The sequence below is a fragment of the Leptodactylus fuscus genome, chromosome 8 (assembly GCF_031893055.1).
Source record: "Leptodactylus fuscus isolate aLepFus1 chromosome 8, aLepFus1.hap2, whole genome shotgun sequence".
In the NCBI taxonomy this organism is placed as follows: domain Eukaryota; kingdom Metazoa; phylum Chordata; class Amphibia; order Anura; family Leptodactylidae; genus Leptodactylus; species Leptodactylus fuscus.
This window is the reverse complement of record NC_134272.1, coordinates 4,376,039-4,396,543: the sequence shown is the minus strand read 5'-3', so window position 1 is coordinate 4,396,543 and position 20,505 is coordinate 4,376,039. Positions and strand designations below refer to the sequence as shown.

The 20,505-nt window shown below is 42.8% G+C and overlaps 1 protein-coding gene across 1 annotated transcript in view; it reads right to left on the bottom strand.

Annotated features, from left to right (window-relative positions):
- Positions 1 to 15,142, bottom strand: part of FAM20C (FAM20C golgi associated secretory pathway kinase) — a 107,355-nt gene extending 92,213 nt beyond the window's left edge. The window contains exons 1-2 of the mRNA XM_075285078.1: positions 13,754 to 15,142; positions 8,550 to 8,737 (exon numbers count right to left, since the gene is read on the bottom strand). Coding sequence (XP_075141179.1) covers positions 8,550 to 8,737; positions 13,754 to 14,301 — 736 coding nt within the window. The 5' untranslated portion in view covers positions 14,302 to 15,142. The remainder of the gene's footprint in view (positions 1 to 8,549; positions 8,738 to 13,753) is intronic.
- Positions 15,143 to 20,505: the final 5,363 nt, after the last annotated feature.

Below are 20,505 nucleotides of genomic sequence, written 5' to 3'. Positions count from 1 at the left end.
TACCTGCTCTATGACCACTTGCCCGTAGAGGGCACAACATTGGCAATGGTCTACCAATCCATCTTCAGGATGAAGGTTGGCACTAGGGTCACTAGGACCGGTCAGTCTTGTTTTCAGGGGGGTCAAGGATTACACAGTTACACAGTAGATGACGTTATATGAAGACCCCGGTCCATCAAGCCCAATTTATAACCCTACAATTTGGCAACCCCCCCCCCATAAGGCAGAAATAAAAAAGAGTCTGTCTATGTGCCAAGAAACTTCTTGACCTTTGTCTCCTTAAGTTTCATTATATCGATTTAATTCTTTCGAAGACACAAAACCAGTTCTTAGAATTTCCTATTTGCGGAGGCCCGAGGCCCTGACATACCTGTGTACCTACAATATATACACAAGACAGACAAGGCCGCAACACGGAACAGAAGGAGCCACTGCCGAGCTCCCCGAGAGGAGACGACTTCTTAATCCAACAGCAAGAAACATTACGGGATCTAAACCACTTTTGTTCATTGCTTTGAAAGGCCCCTCTTGTTCATTCATCACGGCAATGGCCATCAATCCGCCGGATCGGGCAGCTTTACGGCCTCTTTTCTCCATAAACAAATCAATGATACCATATTTCACCAAGTTTTACAACAAGTTTGGAAGCGGCACTTTCCCCACCTTTCAATAGGATAACAATGTTGTGTTCTCGATAAAGAAGCTGCTGGTTGTGGTGAGACGCCAAGTCCCCGCCTGCCCCATGGGGCTCCGGCATCGCACACTATGAAGATGGAGCTCTTCTTATTATTCTGCTATAGGTTATAGTATCTGCCCCTAAATGCAGCAAGCACGCTCTGAATAGTCATTGTTCTAAATATCAGGGCTGCTGCTATGTGTATGTGGCCCTTACTTGGTACAGGGGGCCCCTGACTACCCTATGTCCAGCATAGAGACTGCTTACACTGATCACTATGGACACCCCCATCTCCCAGGTCTTGAGGGCCCCGACATCTTCTAGGGTTCTTCTGCCAATGGTCACAGACAGCCATACACATTGCCCTTATATACCAGGATATCGACCCAGACAAAGGTCCTTCTTGACCACCAGAGTCCGACCTTGTGAACATCTGGGACAATTCTTAAACTAGCCACACACCTTAGATGAATGTTGACCGAACCAACCAAATTGACCATCTAATGTATAGGGGGGTCGTTCATCTCTCCCTTCATAACAGATGTCGAGGCAGAGGAGGATCGGGGTGTTGGATTTAAACATGCCTGATCGTTTTTTTCTCAGGTGAGATAAACCACCAGCAGATGTGTCGGCTTTCACCCCTATCAGCACCAGGAACGTCCTTTCCTTCTCAGTATGGTCTCAGACCATGAAGACCACAACTCGTCCGGGCCCACAAGCCTCCTATCATTCCCATCCGCTGTCAGTGCCCCCCATACAATAATGGTGCTCAGTTTTGTGTCTCCCCCACAGAATCCCTCCTTCACCATATTCTGCTGACCTGCTGCTACTTTTTCCATTAAACTGTTAATGTTCTCCTTTTTGACAGAGGAAGGCTGTGTATGATGAATCCTCATGGGTCCCGGGCACAGGAGTAATGCATGTGTATGATGTACAGACTGCACCATCAAAGGAAATGAGGAAGAGATCAAAGGGGTTCAATCAGTCTTAGCATGGAGAGGGTTAACTGCGCCCCCCCCCCCCCTCCCGGTTTATGGGCCCAGTCGCACCTCAATCACTGCAACTCTTACAGATTCACCTTGTACTACCATGTAATGCTGCAATCACCTTGTACCGGCATGTCAGGAAAACAAACCATTTGCCGCCAAGGTTCACATCAATCTGATCTCGGACAATCTCTGACCAATTTATTTGCAGAAGTCTTCATACGAAATGGGATAGAAATAAATTGGACAACCCCTTAAAGCGAAGATTATCCGTGGCCCCCACAAAGTGAGACACATGACCCCCCCCCCCCCCCCCCTCTGTATGGTAACATTACACCCGGGTCCCGTCTCTGCAGGGCTGATCCACTTTTTGACCTTGTTTTCGCCGTCTTCTGCTTTTTTGCTGCCAGGCCCCGGCTCGCTGCGTCTTCTGACTTTCCCTCCCTCCTCGCTGAGGTTTTTAAGACACTAAGTCATTGACTAAACCACAAAGCGGGAATGTATTTAAATAGACAGGACTCTTCTAAAACATGTGCTTTACATTTATAAATAGCCCCGCTCCCAGGAGCAAGACACAAAAATTCGCTGAACTAAGTGAACCGCCGCAGTTACGAAAGAAAAACTACAGGAATAATATACATAGGGTGACGTAGCAGCGACGCTGACCGATTGGCCGTCCTGTATATTGTAGGGCTGACGGTCTATTCCGATAATTCCATCCTCTAGATCACAACCTGCTGGAGAACTACAACTCTAAGCATGCCTTAGGAGCCTGCAGTGTCAGGACATGCTGGGAGTTGTGGTTTCCCAACAAGAGACTGTAATGGGGGAGGGGAGTGACAACCAAGCCAAGTCTCCCGAACCGTCCAGGGGTTTGCTGTAATAAGGGGGGACCCTGCTGTTCGGCTGTATGAAGCCCCAGTAATGCACCCTAAGAGCCGCTTCAGCTTCACAGGCCCTGTGACATCACGTTCATTGGTCACATGACCTATTCGTAGTTCAGTCCCATTCAAGGGACTGGGCTGAGCTGTGACCCCGTGTACAACCGCTATACCAATATACAGCAGTGTGCTTGGTAAGTAGTGCAGAGACTGCAGCGATCACCTGAACACCGAGCACTCCTCAAACAGCTGATCGGCGGGGGCGCCGCCTGCTGGACCTGTCACTCTCTAATTTATGACCCATTATTAAAGGTCAGTTGTTAAAGGGAATGTGTGGCTAGGAAATGACCTACTGCTTAAATCACATTTTTATGCCAAACATATTCTTGATAATTTCTGATGATGTGGTTTCATTTTCCATGTTATTTTCTAGATTTACAAGCCTGCAGTTCCAACTCTTGCCACTAAGCCTAAAATAATTAGCGACTTCCTGTCTCCTGGAGATGGGCCATATTCACAATGTTCTGGGGGAGGCTCTATTGACTTGTATGAGTCTGGGCATGCTCTGTGACCTGGGCATAGGTCATTATGTAGAGGGAAGGGGGGAGGGGTAGATGTGAAGCCACCTACTGTGATTGGTAGAATGTATGTCTTATCTACATATACATGATACCTGTGACTTCTGCAAATAAATCTCTTACAGAAAAACTAAAGTCTCAGCACATTATTTGGCTTAGTAGACAGAGTTGGAACTGCAGGATTTTTAGGAATTTTTCTTAAATACACTTAATAACAGATTTTTTTTAACTAATCAAAAATTCTTTAAAAATATGCCATGATATAAGACACCAAATGAACGACGGCCGCCTCTACTGCATACAACCCTCCGGGCTCTGCTGCATTGCTTTTTCCTCTCCAGTGTTTTTGCAGTAGGTGTACAGTATATAGCAAAGTATTGTTTTCCCGAATAAGTCAGCCCCGTGTTCAGTGACTCATGGTGGAAAGTCTTTTGTGGCCGCCTCTCCTCAAGCAGATGTTTGATATTAACATTTTATTGAGCAAGATGTTTATTTATGATATTGGAGCGAAGAAGAAGACGACGATAACCAGAGAGAGGAAGCCGCAGAGCCGGCGATAAGGAGGACGTTGGTGAGGACCTCATGTGACTGTCAGCTCTGACTGATCACATTCTGGCCCCAAAAATAACGGTCGGCAACCAAAAACTCCCTTTCTGGTCAGAGGAAGCCTCAGATCCAAACTGAACATTATACATATACATTGTATCACCTGCCCTGACAACTTACACTATGTAACAATTCCGCAGAATCTTCTCTTATAGCTCTGTGTTGTGCCGTTCTGTTATTTCACCAGGAAATGTATGAATTTATGACATCACCAGTTGGGGGCGCCACCCTACACACTATGACATCATCCTATCAGTGCTGACAGGTCAGATTGTATAGGGACAAAGGGAAAGGTAACAGCCAGTGCTCAATTGATTCATAAATTTCAAGGAGGAATAACTGAGTTATAAGAAAGCTACTCCTGAGTTATTATTACAGGGAGAGGACAAGAATTTACTAAAACTGACAAGGAAAGGTCGTCTTGAACGTGATCCCTGTTCTGTATATTCTGCACCATGTAGCAGAGCCGAGCTTGTCACATCCATTCGGTTCACTACATTGGGATGCGACTATGGGTAAGACTTCTAGGTTATTTTTAAAGTAAATATTTGCTCAGGAGATTTTAGACCAAGTTTTGAGACTTTTTAAATTTTATGTTTCATTTTCCTTGTCAATATTTACATTATGTTTTTTTTTGTTTTTTTTTTTAAAGAAAGTATCACATCCTGCAATTTTCACTCTAGCCACTATACCTAATAATAAACTGCCACATGCCAATACTGTAAGGGGTCTTCTTTGCATTTACATCACAGACAGGATTACAATAGAAGATAACACCTCTATAGATAACACCACTGACCCATCATTACATCACTACTGACAGTACATGATGTCACAGCTTAACTCCTCCCCCTCCCTGTACTGAGCATGTCTAGACAATCTCCCATAGACCTCAATGAGTCGCTGCAGACTATCGCTCCCTATGGCCATGACTGTGCTGTAAAGCAGGTCACTAAATGCTGTTAACAGAGCAGAGGAAATGCTTTGGCAAGATGGCCGACCCCATAATCATGGGGTACCCCGTACATTGCACATCTCTACTAGTTGTCTGTACGATACCCACTTAGGCCATAGAGTCCGACACTGTAAACAAAGAGTTAACTCACTCGTTAATAATCACTTTGTGTAAATTGAATTTAAAGGAATTGTCCAAGATTTTTAAAAAATTTCCTGCAGTACCTGACACAGTCTGTAGACGGGGTGGCGCTGTTGGTGGAATAAGACCAGGCTTACACGGTGGCTCCTGTATAACCAAAGATCGCCATGACACTGCGACGCCTTCTTTATGTAAGGGAATGGAGCGTCATTGTGACCCTGAGGGTGGACACACAAAGATCGAGTATGGCTGGATTTTTTGTGCCTAGAATTTGCAGTCACAACATCCTCAGGGTGACCTTAGTGAAGGGGTCACAGCGTGTACAGCCATCGTGAGCTTTAGTCACATGATGGGGGTTGTGGTCAAAAGTCGACACTAAAACGGATTTTTACTTTTTTTGTTTTTGCTTTAAGGGGTGTCTGGGATGAGCCCTTTAAGGCTGGGTCCACATGCTGACATGAATGGAGTCACATTTCCCTAAGGTAGGCCATTAATACTAGATCTGCGGGGGTGCTGACATCCAAGAACCCTATAGATCAGCTGTGTCAAAACAGCGCAGCTCCCAGTACTGCTGACACGCCAGGAGTTGCGCCATACAAACTGTAGTGGTGGGTTTTGGTATTGCAGCGTCGCCCCCTTTTAAGTCTATAAGTAACCCCTTTAACGCCCCAATAAGGGAAAAAAACGGCACCGCAGCCCTGTATGTAAACAGATCTCCGTGCGCGCCCGATCTCGAGCTGAGGCTAGAAGCTTTTTAATGGAAGTCAGGTGAATTTATACAAATTGGAAGTTTTGCCTGCTGGGAAACATCACGGCTAAATGTGAGGTTTATTCAAGCAGCATCATTAACAGCGAGAGGCAGACGGATCCGAGCGCAGGCGGCTTCCAAGATCGCGGCTTCCCTTTCACACTCCGTGTCAATAAATGACAATATCCAGCGAGGAGGGACATTAAGAGGGGGAGCGCTCGGCCCCGACAGGTACAAAGGGTGAGGTGACGTGTAGCCTCGCACACAGCATTCCACAAAGGCCGTCACGACATGCTTAGGCCCAGCCAGGGCCGAATATTTTCTGCAGAGATATGACAAATAGCAGAAGACGAGCAAATGACAACACCTGCCAGAACGCCGAGCGTCTGCTATCAGCACTTCAAAGATTATTTAATCATATAACAGCATGGTGCTCCAAACCATGGCAACAAAACATATATCTCATCAGAGCGCTGCAAGTGAGACTAATGAAAGTAATTGCCTGATTGGCTGCTGCGGAATCCAGGCGCCTACAAGTCAGGAAAAAAGGGATTTTGCATACTGGACGATAAGCTGATGATGGCGTGCCCTATAGAAAGCTTCTGTAATCTATGGGGGAGACTGGGCAGTAACAGGTTCATTTCCCTACAGCGCCCCCGAAGGCAAAATGAACCATTACACCATTCTCACTAGGACCAGGGGGCTGTCTATGTAATGTACAGCTATGCCGGATCTGCTGGGGTGGGAGGTGTCTACTCTGGCTAATAAATTATAGAGGTTTTCTCATGAACACAACCAGATGTAAATTTGTAGACAATTAAAACATTTAATTGGATACAACCATGACTAGAGGAACTTTCTGTGGTCTGGGACTTCTCAGAAACCCAGCCATGATGTCCTTATTTTGGACATTTTACCAGGAGGACACTACATGTACGAGAGCATAACCCAACCACAATAAGGACATCATGGAGAGGACACTACATGTATGAGAAGATAACCTGACCACAATAAGGACATCATGGCTGGTTATCAGGAGGGGACACTACATGTATGAGAAGATAACCTGACCACAATAAGGACATCATGGCTGGTTATCAGGAGGACACTACATGTATGAGAAGATAACCCGACCACAATAAGGACATCATGGCTGGTTATCAGGAGGGGACACTACATGTATGAGAAGATAACCTGACCACAATAAGGACATCATGGCTGGTTATCAGGAGGACACTACATGTATGAGAAGATAACCTGACCACAATAAGGACATCATGGCTGGTTATCAGGAGGACACTACATGTATGAGAAGATAACCTGACCACAATAAGGACATCATGGCTGGTTATCAGGAGGACACTACATGTATGAGAAGATAACCTGACCACAATAAGGACATCATGGCTGGTTATCAGGAGGACACTACATGTATGAGAAGATAACCTGACCACAATAAGGACATCATGGCTGGTTATCAGGAGGACATTACATGTATGAGAAGATAACCCGACCACAATAAGGACATCATGGCTGGTTATCAGGAGGACACTACATGTATGAGAAGATAACCCCACCACAATAAGGACATCATGGCTGGTTATCAGGAGGACACTACATGTATGAGAAGATAGCCTGACCACAATAAGGACATCATGGCTGGTTATCAGGAGGACACTACATGTATGAGGAGATAACCCGACCACAATAAGGACATCATGGCTGGTTATCAGGAGGGGACACTACATGTATGAGAAGATAACCTGACCACAATAAGGACATCATGGCTGGTTATCAGGAGGACACTACATGTATGAGAAGATAACCCCACCACAATAAGGACATCATGGCTGGTTATCAGGAGGACACTACATGTATGAGAAGATAACCTCACCACAATAAGGACATCATGGCTGGTTATCAGGGGGACACTACATGTATGAGAAGATAACCTGACCACAATAAGGACATCATGGCTGGTTATCAGGAGGACACTACATGTATGAGAAGATAACCCGACCACAATAAGGACATCATGGCTGGTTATCAGGAGGACACTACATGTATGAGAAGATAACCTGACCACAATAAGGACATCATGGCTGGTTATCAGGAGGACACTACATGTATGAGAAGATAACCTCACCACAATAAGGACATCATGGCTGGTTATCAGGAGGACACTACATGTATGAGAAGATAACCCGACCACAATAAGGACATCATGGCTGGTTATCAGGAGGACACTACATGTATGAGAAGATAACCCGACCACAATAAGGACATCATGGCTGGTTATCAGGAGGACACTACATGTATGAGAAGATAACCTGACCACAATAAGGACATCATGGCTGGTTATCAGAAGAGGACATGACGTGAAAATCAAGACAACAGATATTATCACCAAGATGGTTAAAGAAAATCTTAGTTATCTATGTTTGTGAATATGGTTCTGTTCTTAATTCCTTTTAACATGACGATTGACAACTGGGTGTTACCATTTACCATGTTGATAGAATGGACAGTGTACAAGATATAAAGGGATCTGCAGCCAATCTTATATTACATCAAAACCATATGAAATGGGTTGATAAGAATGAATATTGGTCAGTTGAGCCATAGAGATCTCAAGCACCCATGGGGAAAGGAAAAGATGATCTTATTTCCTTTGCATGTTTCTTTGTTACATATTATTGCAAAAAGTGACAGCAGTATGTATCAGGCCCTGGACCCTGACGGTGCCCCCAAAGTCCCTCTGCACATTCATATCCCATTCTTCTATTTGGCACCGGGTAGATAGGGGTCCATAACAGATTTTGCATTTGGGTCCAGGAGCTTCCAGTTACACCTCTGTGGACACTGCCTTGGATGTTTTGGGGACCACATTGGTGGAGACCCCAGGTAGTTACCTGAGATGTAAGACCTTTTGATATACAGCAGTGTAATAACCATGTCATATAATAGGGGTCACTTACCGACACTGGTGATTTTCTGGCTGCTGAGGTCCTGCAGTAAGGCTCCTATCGCTGGGTTCTGTCTGGAATATAACTCGTACCGATTGATTCCAATATGAAACTTTAACCAGTTTGGGTAGGAGTCCACGTGAGCTTCACCTGTAGGTAAGAATTCTTCCTCCTCATTTGGTTCATTCCCCACATTTTGCCTAAAAAGGTGATAAACATAATGTAATATCATGGAGGAAACTCAATGACTGCATTCTATAGGCAAGACTGAATCAAGATGGGTATTGTGCAAAAGTTTTAGGCAAGGATGGAAAAATACTGTGGAGTAAGAATGCTTTCAGAAATAGAAGGGTTAATAGTTTAATTTTGTGAATGAATAAATTAATAAAATGTATTAACCCTTCTATTACTGAAAGAAGTTTCACTTTATCAAAGTATTGTATATGTAAGTTGGGGACACTAAGGTCTTAAAGGGCTGTTGTAGAGAAGGTTTTGTTATAGAAATATTGTTCTTCTTGTCCACTGGCCGTATGTGGTGTTATATGTCAAGTGAATGGGACTGAACTGCAATACCAGATGCCGCCAGAGGACAGGAGTGGCACTGTATGCTTGGTAAGTGGAGGCTTGGTGAGAACATTGGGTTCATGAAGATTATGTAATGGATACAATGTAACATTTTACATATTGCTCCATTATTTGTCCATATAATATCCCATAAGCCTTTGCATTTCTTACACTTTCCTACCCACCTAACACATACCCTAGAATAACAGCAGGCAGTTCTATAGTCCAGGGGACAGTGCTGGCCGTATACCTCCGGTACATCTCCTGTATACACCTTTAGTAAGATCCAAGTTTTCACTAAATGTCGTGTTTTGACTTTAAATTCCATTAGGAAATGTAGAAACGCAGGAGACAAGGTGTCAAAATAAGCAGAACATCGGGAGCTATTCCTGGGCTCGCAAACAGAATATTCTCTGTAAATTCAGAAATACAAGAGCAAAGTACAACCACCCAAGTAGCCGGGGGTGTAATAGGGGGTACAGAGGATACCCCGGGGTCTGAGGGGGGCGCCACTGGGCACATAATATAGCAGCAGCTAGAGGTAGAGGTTATATCTATTTATTACATAGTTTATTTACATTGTATTTGTATATATTATATAGTCATTATATTATACATGAATTATATCTATAGCAATATTGTATTATATAAGTAATCGGGGCCCTACTATAGGTTTGCAGCGCGGCCCAGGAACTTGACATAATGTCTATGCAGAAGCAGAATATATACTGTCTATAGCACCAACATATTCTGCAGTGTTGTACACAAACTGAAGGAAGTAAATAAGATCAGTCTTTAACCTGTAAGAATACCTATGAGGCTACTATGGGGCTACTATGGGGCCCATGGAGGGAAAGGCTGCCCAATTGACCTCTCCCCCCGTCTCATGCTCATTATTCCTCCATTTTATCAGCCTCAAATGAGGGCTAGGGTTGAGTGATCGGGATCGGGAAAGGTCAGATCCCGATCGGTGATCGAGCAAATTTCACAATCAGTATCGTCTGGAAAATGATCAGAAGTCGGATTTTAAAATCAATCCTGAAATCTCAAGATTGGCTCAACCTTACTGCCTATACAATATACAATTAGGGTTGAGTGATCCGGATTGGGAAAGAGCGGATCCCGATCGGCAATCGAGCAAATTTCACGATCGGGATCGGCTCAAAAACCATTGGAAATCAGATTTTAAAATCAATCCTGAAATCTCAAGATCGCTCAACCCTAATGAGGGCCCAACGTTCATACCAGATGCTATTTCCCCCCAAATATAGATTTCCCATAGCAACCAATCACAGCACAGCTTTCATTTTCAAGAGCCAGGTAATTAATATAAGACAAGAATCGCCTCTTTAGGACCTCGACCTATTGGTCATTGATATAAGTGAGAACTGTGTAATGCCTCATTTTACCTGTGGGGGTGCTGCAGGGAAATTGAACACTTTACAGGCGATAGTTACAGGTACAACAAGCAGATCTAGCAGTCATCACATTATTGTCAGAAGATCCTCCTAGCAAATGGTATTGTCCAGTATATCCCTTTAAATCACAATACCACACCAATAACCGGTTCTATACAGATCTGATGACTACGGACATGAGAAGGCGATATACAGCCGCAATATCATTGGACTAGTAATATTACATCACATTCAGCTGCACTTTATCTGTGGGTTATTCTAGATTTGTCTTTTAGGATTTACAAAGTCCATTATTAGCTTTAATAGAAGATAATAAAGTGATCATTACATATATACACCCTGCAAATCATTCCCCTCCATACAGGACTATGCACAGAGGGAAAGGGCCCACTTTGGGGGCTGGTTAACACTACCACACCCTTGTTTGCCCCATCCTTAATTCCACGACTCCTTGGTTACACTCTCCCACCCAGGCTAAGATTTCCCAGTCCTGTAGGGTAAATGGCACGCTACCCAGCTTGGTACCCAGGGCATATAACCCTGCACTTATTGGTACATACATTTGGTCCAGGTGGCCAGGGGTAACACCACTCCCCTAACCCCCAACCATCTGGGACAAAGGGACTTGTTTGCTGCCATCTCCAATTTTATGATCCTTCATTGTTTTCTGGACCCAGGTGTTCTTATTTGGAGCACCAATCCTGCAGATCAGTCACCAGTATCTGGTTGGTGGGGTGCAACTTCCAGACCTTGCACCAATCCATTCCAGTTCCGTAAGTTGCTGCACAGTTTTGGCCGGAAGCAGCTCTGCTCCTGCTCAAGTAATGCAGTACCTGGGTATCACCGCTATACAGTGGACGGGGCTGCAGCTCTGAGGTTACTACTGGGATATGAGCAGAGCCCGGGATATGGATGCATCAGATACCGACACCTGGTCATCAGTATAAAAAAAACCACCTGAGGTTCAGAAAACCTTCTTAATTCCCCACCCAGGCCAGGCTTTATTTCACCCGGGGCAAAGATTCAGTTTGCAGCCCCAGCGCTGTACCCTGGTCAAGGCAAACTGGCTAGTTGGTTTTCCCTGGCCATACGGGTATCCCTGCACTAGTTATTGCAGCCAATCTCACCATGGCCCCTTGTCTCCAGAGTCCCAATGTCAGGCACATCTGACTTTATGGGTACATACTGTATGTCCTTGGCTTTATATTGAGCAATCTGTGAACTATCTCAGTTTTACTACAGTACCTAGAACAATGAGTGACTGAATTAACCTTGGGGGCATGGTAGGTAAAAGCAATTAAAGGCTAACAGCTGAGATTTTATTTTCAATTACTAGACATCTATAATCTAAAAGCCATTAGCAGGGTGCAGAAAAGAGCCAGCGAGAAGTGGCAGCTGCAAATATTGAATTAATGTCTCCATATGACAAGGTAGGAATGGGTCATATCAGTAGATAACAGGGCTGGGGGACATCAAAGCCCATGGAGGCGGCCAGGCTAGTCCCATTGCTAGGGCAGTACCTGTCATGGGATAAACGGCTTATTGTATGTGCTGGATCTGCCCATGGCTCTAATTAAGACTTGGATCCTTCAATTATCTCCTTCCTCCATAGAGAAGTACAATGCAGCTGCTCCAGACAATACGATGTCAGTGTGCTGGGGAGAGGGAGCTGTTGTTCTACCGTCAGGCGGCTTGATGTTGGATTATTACATCTTGTCTTACTAGAATTGTTCGTCCAGTGAAGGGTTAAACGAGCCAAGGCAGTGATGCCCCTGGGTTAAAAATTAAAAAAAGACTGGCAAAATCCTGGACTATTATCAGTCTGGACTCTAGCGCAGGGACAATAAAGGTTAAAGGTAACTGATGTTGCACAAGTGGTCAGTGGAGAGTCTTGGAGGACTGAATGATTGTGCTGGATTAATCCACTCTCTGTTCTCTCTTCAGGGCCCCGCACCGACCCCCCTTTGAGATTGACCTACTTACCTTTTCTGAATGAGACAAATACAATCCCATAATGCAAAGTGTGAACATTAAATTGCATGGGAGGGGGCCTGATGTCAGTGGTGATGGGAGAGAGGACAAGTCTACAGTCAGATATAGATACAATGTATCACTACAATCATTGATAAGGATCAGGCTGGAGATGTCAATCCAGCAAAATCACAAAAGTCAGGGGTGACTGCGGTTAACCTCGATGCCCCTTCCCCACCCCCATATAGTACACATGGGGGTCTAAGCTGAGATAGATAAAGTATATATATATATATATATATATATATTACACATCAGGGATCTGAGTCTGGAGATTTTCTCTGCCCACTGACAAAGCAGGTTTGTGGTGTTAAGAATAAAATAACCACCTGCTTTTCCATTTTGAGGACATTGCCCAACATCTCCCCATATCTCAGCTTCCAGACCCCTGTGAGATTGGCATGGGGGATATTGGGGGATATTGGGCAGTCAGAGCAGGTGAATGGTCACCTATCATAGTCTCTGACTATTCCAATGTTGGGTCTATTTAGACGGTTTTGACATCTCCCCATATTTCAGCTTCCAAATCCCTATGAGCCTGGCATGGGGGATGGGAGGGGATTTCAGGGTTAACTTCAGTCAGAGCAGGTGGGGATTTACCTATGAAGTTCCTACTGAACTAAGTAAATCATTTATTAACCCTTTAAAGTGGCTATTTTATTTGGGAACAAATCTCCAACATGAGAACCTGCCAAACATCTCCCTACATCTCAGATTCCAAAATTCCAAAGATATTGGGGTCAGTTACTAATAAAGCTGGGGCTCCATTGTAAAGTATTCACCCTTCAATAGGTAAGGAACAGCACCGGCATACAGCTATGGGTATAACATCTGGATATTGGAGTTACTTGGTAATAATCTATAAAATAATGGGATTTTATTAACCCTTTAGAGCTTCTAAAGAAAATCATCACTATTAGACTCATGCCATATAGCGCCCCATATCTCAGCTTCCCGACGCCTATGGGTATAACCTCTGGATATTGGAGTTAGTTGCTAATGATATGCAAAATAGTGAAACACGTTTAACCCTTTAAAGCTTCAATGGGACAAGAACATGACCAATGTGACAAGCCAAACATCTTCCAGGAAGAGCTGCACCTGCTCTGGCTTTGGATGGACACCACTCTATGGGCGCATTACATCCCAATATACAGGTAGACTAGATAGTAAATGGAATTCACCATAAAGCTCAGCACTTACCATTCCTGGTTTTCAGCAGCTTTGGGGTTAAACCGGATGTCGCTGTTCACATTAAACAAGACATCATCTTCAGTGAGCTCAGGAATAGCACTTTTATAGAGAGGATGCTGGAAGAGGGCGGCCAGCCTCGAGTACCCAAGCCCAGGCTGGGGCTTCCTTATACTTCCATCTTGGATTAACTGTTTACTGTTCAGGTCTTTGACCATTTCACGCCCCTCCAGTTTTTTAAAGGAGTCGTTTTTGTCCATTATTCCAGTGATTTTCTCTAGCGAGTGCGAGGTGAGATTGGAGCTGGGGTCACTGCTGAAGTCTTGTAGGATCCTCAGCGTGTGCTTATTAGGCCACCCTGATTCAGCGGTATTCTTGGGTCTCTGCTTCGCCCAGTCCTCATTGAGGTTGTGTGAACAGGAGCATCCCACCTCCCCATCGCTCCTGGTCGCTCTCTTCTCCAGCTTTGGTAGTAGATCTATCATAATATGCATTGTGCAAGCAATCAAGAACACCATCAATATCAACACCCTGAACTTGCGAACTAAAATCATCTTCATCTTCTTTATTAAATTAGAATTTTTTTTGTAAATATTATTATTATTTTTTGCAATAAACTTAGAAAAAGCTTTTTCACAGAAAAAGCAATTTAACCTATAGAAAATAATTAGCAGATTACCGCGTAACCTGAGCTGAATCTACACCACAATATAATAAGAAGAATAATCTAAATATAAATTAAAGTCTTCCTCTAGGTCACATAAAATAAGAATAAAATCGAAGGAGTCTGGAGTTTCGGTGCAGCCTTATTGCAATGGGATGGATGGGGGTTTTTGTAAGGGGATGGGGATAGACAGTGGAATGTATAGGGAAGGCGAGGGGGATATTAGCAGGGGAGAAGCATGGGCTTATGAGATGAATAAAACAATCCGGAATGTTTGGCTGGATAAGACACAGCTCCGCTTCCCATCCTCGGCCAGCTGACCCCTTGCAAGGACCATCCAGTTCTTCAGAACCATTTGCGTAGGGTAAGTTCTAGTAAAGATCCAGATCTCTTTAGGCAGCGGGATCCAGTGCGCTGTCACAAATCAGGTCTGTTTGATCCTGCATCCAAGCAGCCTTGGCTGCCTGTGGACATTTCTGCAACACAAGCTGGAATAATATGACACAAAGAAGGGAGTGCAAGCCGGGATTGTGCTGCTGGCTTCTTGGCAGTCATTTGATTCCTTGGTTCATGTCAGCTTGAGCACCGGGGAAGGGGGGAGAGAAAAGAAAAAAGGACAGAATGGAGGTGAAAAGGAGAAGGGAAGGTCTTTGGCAGGTGCAGACTGAAATCCTCTTTCAGCTGAAGCGGTAGACTGGTAGAACTAGCAATGCTGCAGCTCCAGCCTTCTGTGGGTGTGTTAAATATTCTGAGCAAGCCATGGAGCCGGCCTTCTACACGTCACACAGAGGAGATTGGCTAAATAAATGCTACAGTGATAGTAACAGGACAGAGCCAGACCAAAAGTAAATCTTTTTCTCTTCTTTTTTTTTTCCCCGTGATAGATATTTTTTTCCTCTGCAGCTCCACTTAGGGCAAGGAGAGGGCGTCAGATTCTCAAAGGTTTGCAAAGAAGAAGAGGAAGAAGAAGAAGAGATCCATCCATGCTAATCATTCCTATAACAATGGGACAGGCTGGGGCTCAGACACATTAAAGAGCACTGACGGATGGTAGTGGGAGCACCAGGAACACAGGACGGTGCAATGGGGGGGGGGGACTCTAAGATGCAGCACTACATGGATAGATAGATAGATAGATAGATAGATAGATAGATAGATGATAGATAGATAGATAGATGATAGATAGATAGGAGATAGATAGATAGATAGATAGATAGATAGATAGGAGATAGATAGATAGATAGATAGATAGATAGATAGATAGATAGATAGATAGGAGATAGATAGATAGATAGATAGATAGATAGATAGATAGATAGGAGATAGATAGGAGATAGATAGATAGATAGATAGATAGATAGGAGATAGATAGATAGATAAATAGATAGGAGATAGATAGATAGATAGATAGATAGATAGATAGATAGGAGATAGATAGATAGATAGATAGATGATAGATAGATCTCTCCTATCTATCTATATCCTATCTATCTATCTATCTATCTATCTATCTCCTATCTATCTATCTATCTATCTATCTCCTATCTCCTATCTATCTATCTATCTATCTATCTGTCTATCTATCTATCATCTATCTATCTATCTATCTATCTATCTATCATCTATCTATCTATCTATCTATCTATCTATCTTCTATCTATCTATCTATCTATCTATCTCCTATCTATCTATCTATCTATCTATCTATCTATCTATCTATCTCCTATCTATCTATCTATCTATCTATCTATCTATCTATCTTCTATCTATCTATCTATCTATCTATCTATCTATCTGTCTATCTATCTATCATCTATCTATCTATCTATCTATCTATCTATCTATCTATCTATCATCTATCTATCTATCTATCTATCTATCTTCTATCTATCTATCTATCTATCTATCTATCTCCTATCTATCTATCTATCTATCTCCTATCTATCTATCTATCTATCTATCTATCTATCTATCTATCTATCAATCTTCTATGTACCACACTCTATATATTATTGTTACATGTATCACATTGTTAATATTAGTAACAATTACAAGAGCAAAACAAAACATTAATCATAATAAATTAGCAGAATATGGAGGACCAAAGTACCATAAAAAATAATGAAAATAAAAATCGTGGGGAGTTTCCAGGCCATCCCAATGCCTGAGAGGTGCAGGAGATCACATGACTGGGCACCATACACATCCTTAGAAAAGTATTGGGTGTAAGCCCTGGTCAGGAGTCAGGACACGGCCTATGTGTGAGCCACAGAAAGCCGAGATATTGTAGAGTAATAATAATAATACAGATAATAACACTGTAAGGGAAATACAAATAGATTTTGGAGCGGCTTCTAATAACCTGTTCAGTATTCTCTCAGTGATATATATTCTAAGTATACTGGATAAGTATAAAGCTCCAGCTACAGACAACACCCAGCTTTCCCAGACTCCTGACAGTATCAACTAGCACAAAATGCAGACATGTGGACCAATAAATCTGACAGGTGTCTGTGTTTTTGTTTTTCTGCAACAGCATCACCAGGGTTAGATCCCCCTGAGAAGATTCACAGCGGGGCCCGACAATGCACAGCAGGGATGCAGGAGAACGGGAAAGTAGAATTCCCTACTGAATGACACGTAACATCTGGATGATATGTGGTGTATTACATGGAGAACAATGCACAATGCAGATGACACACAGATGTCATGTATGAACACAGCCTATGGGGGACCCTAAATAATTAACAAGCCGATCTATTATCTATCATCTGTTTATTATGAATTATCTATCTATCTATCTATCTATCTATCTATCTATCTCCTATCTATCTATCTATCTCCTATCTATCTATCTATCTATCTATCTATCTCCTATCTATCTATCTATCTATCTATCTATCTATCTATCTATCTATCATCTATCTATCATCTATCTATCTATCTATCTATCTATCTATCTCCTATCTATCTATCTATCTATCTATCTATCTATCTATCTCCTATCTATCTATCTATCTATCTATCTATCTATCTCCTATCTATCTATCTATCTATCTATCTATCTATCTATCTATCTCCTATCTATCTATCTATCTATCTATCTATCTATCTATCTATCTCCTATCTATCTATCTATCTATCTATCTATCTATCTCCTATCTATCTATCTATCTATCTATCTATCTATCTATCTATCTATCATCTATCTATCTATCTATCTATCTATCTATCTATCATCTATCTATTTATTATCTATCTATCTATCTATCTATCATCTATCTATCTCCTATCTATCTATCTATCTATCTATCTATCTATCTATCTATCTATCTATCTATCTATCTCCTATCTATCTATTATCTATCTATCTATCTATCTATCTATCTATCTATCTCCTATCTATCTATCTATCTATCTATCTATCTATCTATCTATCTATCTATCTCCTATCTATCTATCTATCTATCTATCTATCTATCTATCTATCTCCTATCTATCTATCTCCTATCTATCTCCTATCTATCTATCTATCTATCTATCTATCTATCTATCTATCTATCTCCTATCTATCTATCTATCTATCTATCTATCTATCTATTATCATTGCTCATCTTGTCGATGTTTTTTCTCCTCTCACCTTGCACAATTCTTCCTGACAAACTCTTCAATAGAGACGCCAAGCAGAGCCTTGAATTCCAATATGAACACAGCCTTAGCGCTTTCTATTCCTTCACATTTCAGGATCTGATACATTTTAGGTATTTTAGGCCTCCAGCAAATTCAGACACTTTTCCCATTCTCAATGACTGACATAAATGGACATGTTTTCCACAGCAGCCTCAGTACTTATCATATGTCACAGAAGCTTCTCACATTCAGTCTAATGACCTGGCCCACATCTCCTCCATGTTGGCAGGACTTGTGGCCTTCATGTTTGTACACACAATGTATCAATGGCATAAAAGATAATTGTTATGATTTTTATCCAGATGTAGCGCCACTCCTGTTCATAGGTTGTGTCTGGTATTGCAGTTATACTAGGGGAGGGGCTAAGGTGCAAAGGTGGGGCTAGCCAGACAGCTGAAGTCAAAGTCAGGGTAAATATAGTAAAACATGTTTCTAAGACTATGATAAGCTTCTAGATGGAGCTCAGTCTACACGTCATTATCCCCAGTCACAAAATGGAATCAGATCAGCAACAAAATAGACAAAGTCATCAGAAGCGTCAGTCATAAGGTCACCAGAGCCCATGGAGTCCTCACCATGTAATGTGTCCCTATGACCTGCTAGTCCAGGGCATTAGATGTGGCTCGGACAGTCCGTATTACGGCCACTTCTGGTCACATGTTATGATTGATGTCCATAGTACGACAGGTCCTTGCCCGCTGCCAGCCCACAGAATGACATGACCACAGACCTTACAGAGCTAATAGCGATGACGAATGGGATTTCTTTGACTCAGCTTAAGAACGGAAAAGCTAATTCCAACAGTTCCTTTTTTTTCCGCAAGGTCAATAAGACAAATGTTCAGTTCACCACAAGATGAGTTTGACATTTGGGCGACGTGTTCCTTGGAAGTCTTGAGTGGGCTGGTTAAAGAGTAATTGTCATTTCATTTGTCTTATCCGTGAATCCAAAGCACAAGCATAGAAAATAAATGACTATATAATAATATTAGCAGTAATGCTCCTCCTCTCACTCCTCAGACCCCTCTCCTTCACCTCTGTCTCCTGCACTCACCGCACACTCTCCAAGAGTGAAACTTGTCTTCAGAGAGACAGAGATAAGACGGATTATAAGCTTACTGAGGGATCTGGCTATACCTGCTGCCCAGTGGAGGGGGAGGAGGGGGGAGAAGCTGCAGAGAGACACACAAAGACATTTCTGCTGCTTCTAGTAAGTGTCCTACTATCTGATCCTACTCACAGCCACATTGCTCATTGCTGCTCTATAATGGCCTCTATGCTGCTGCTTCTAGTAAGTGCTCTTCTATCTGATCCTACTCACAGGTACACTGCTCATTACTTCTTTATAATGTCCTCTATGCTGCTGCTTCTGTGTAGCAGAGAGTTAGGGGAGCAGGATCTCCATTTCCTTGTGTCTGCAGCCTATGGGAGATATCACAGCAGTTAGTCTGTAGCAGAAGTATACAGATGAACGTCACCTCCAATTATAAACAACTTCTTATAAATGAATAGTACAGGATAAAATAAGAAACTCTGTCATATATCTTATTAAGGAGATCTTCTTCCTTCTCTACTTACTAAGTTGTTCTGCTCCTTATCTTCAGTCTCACCCCTTGTTTACATTACATTTGTCTTTGTTTCGAGCCTCATACACAGAGGGACAGGTGGAGTAAGATTCTTGGGGTTGAGCTCTAACTCATATTCTGACCTATATATACTAATTTCATATGACACCCCATATTGCCGAACTGTAGACCACTCTCCTTTACTTTGGGCCATGTAACTTGGGACTGCACTAAGACCCCCTGCGCCCACTATAGAGAATTGTTTCTCATCCCCTGTAATATTATTCTACCCTCCACCGCAGTCATTACACTCACACGCCTCACAACTGCTACGTCCTCAGTAAAATAACAAAAGTGGAAATTCCCAGGGGCGTTTGTTCCACCTCAATGTTTGTGTGTGTATGGCTGACTGCTGCTGAATCTCATGGTCATTGTCGTAGATCAGTCACCTTAGAATCTCCTATATGTGTGTCACACAAGGATGTGAACGATCGCGAACCCTCAATGAATAGAGAAGGGTCCTCACAATTCATAGCCCTGCAAACTGGCGGCCTGTCTGTGACCCTGGCATCAACCTAAGCTGCCGCTCATCCATTGCTCAGGGCTTAACCTACCAAGATGGTGACAGCGAATGAAGTTGGTGCACTTAAAGGGATTGTCCACGACTGTGATATAGATTTCTGCAGCCTCTTCACTACTTATCAAGTACAGCGCCATACGTTGTATAGTGGCTGTGCTTGGTATTGCAGCTCAATCATTGATTTGAATGGTCATATCTACATGTAATTCACGCAGGTCTGCAAAGCACATGTTCAGAATCCCTGCAGCGCCTCCACTGGAGAAATG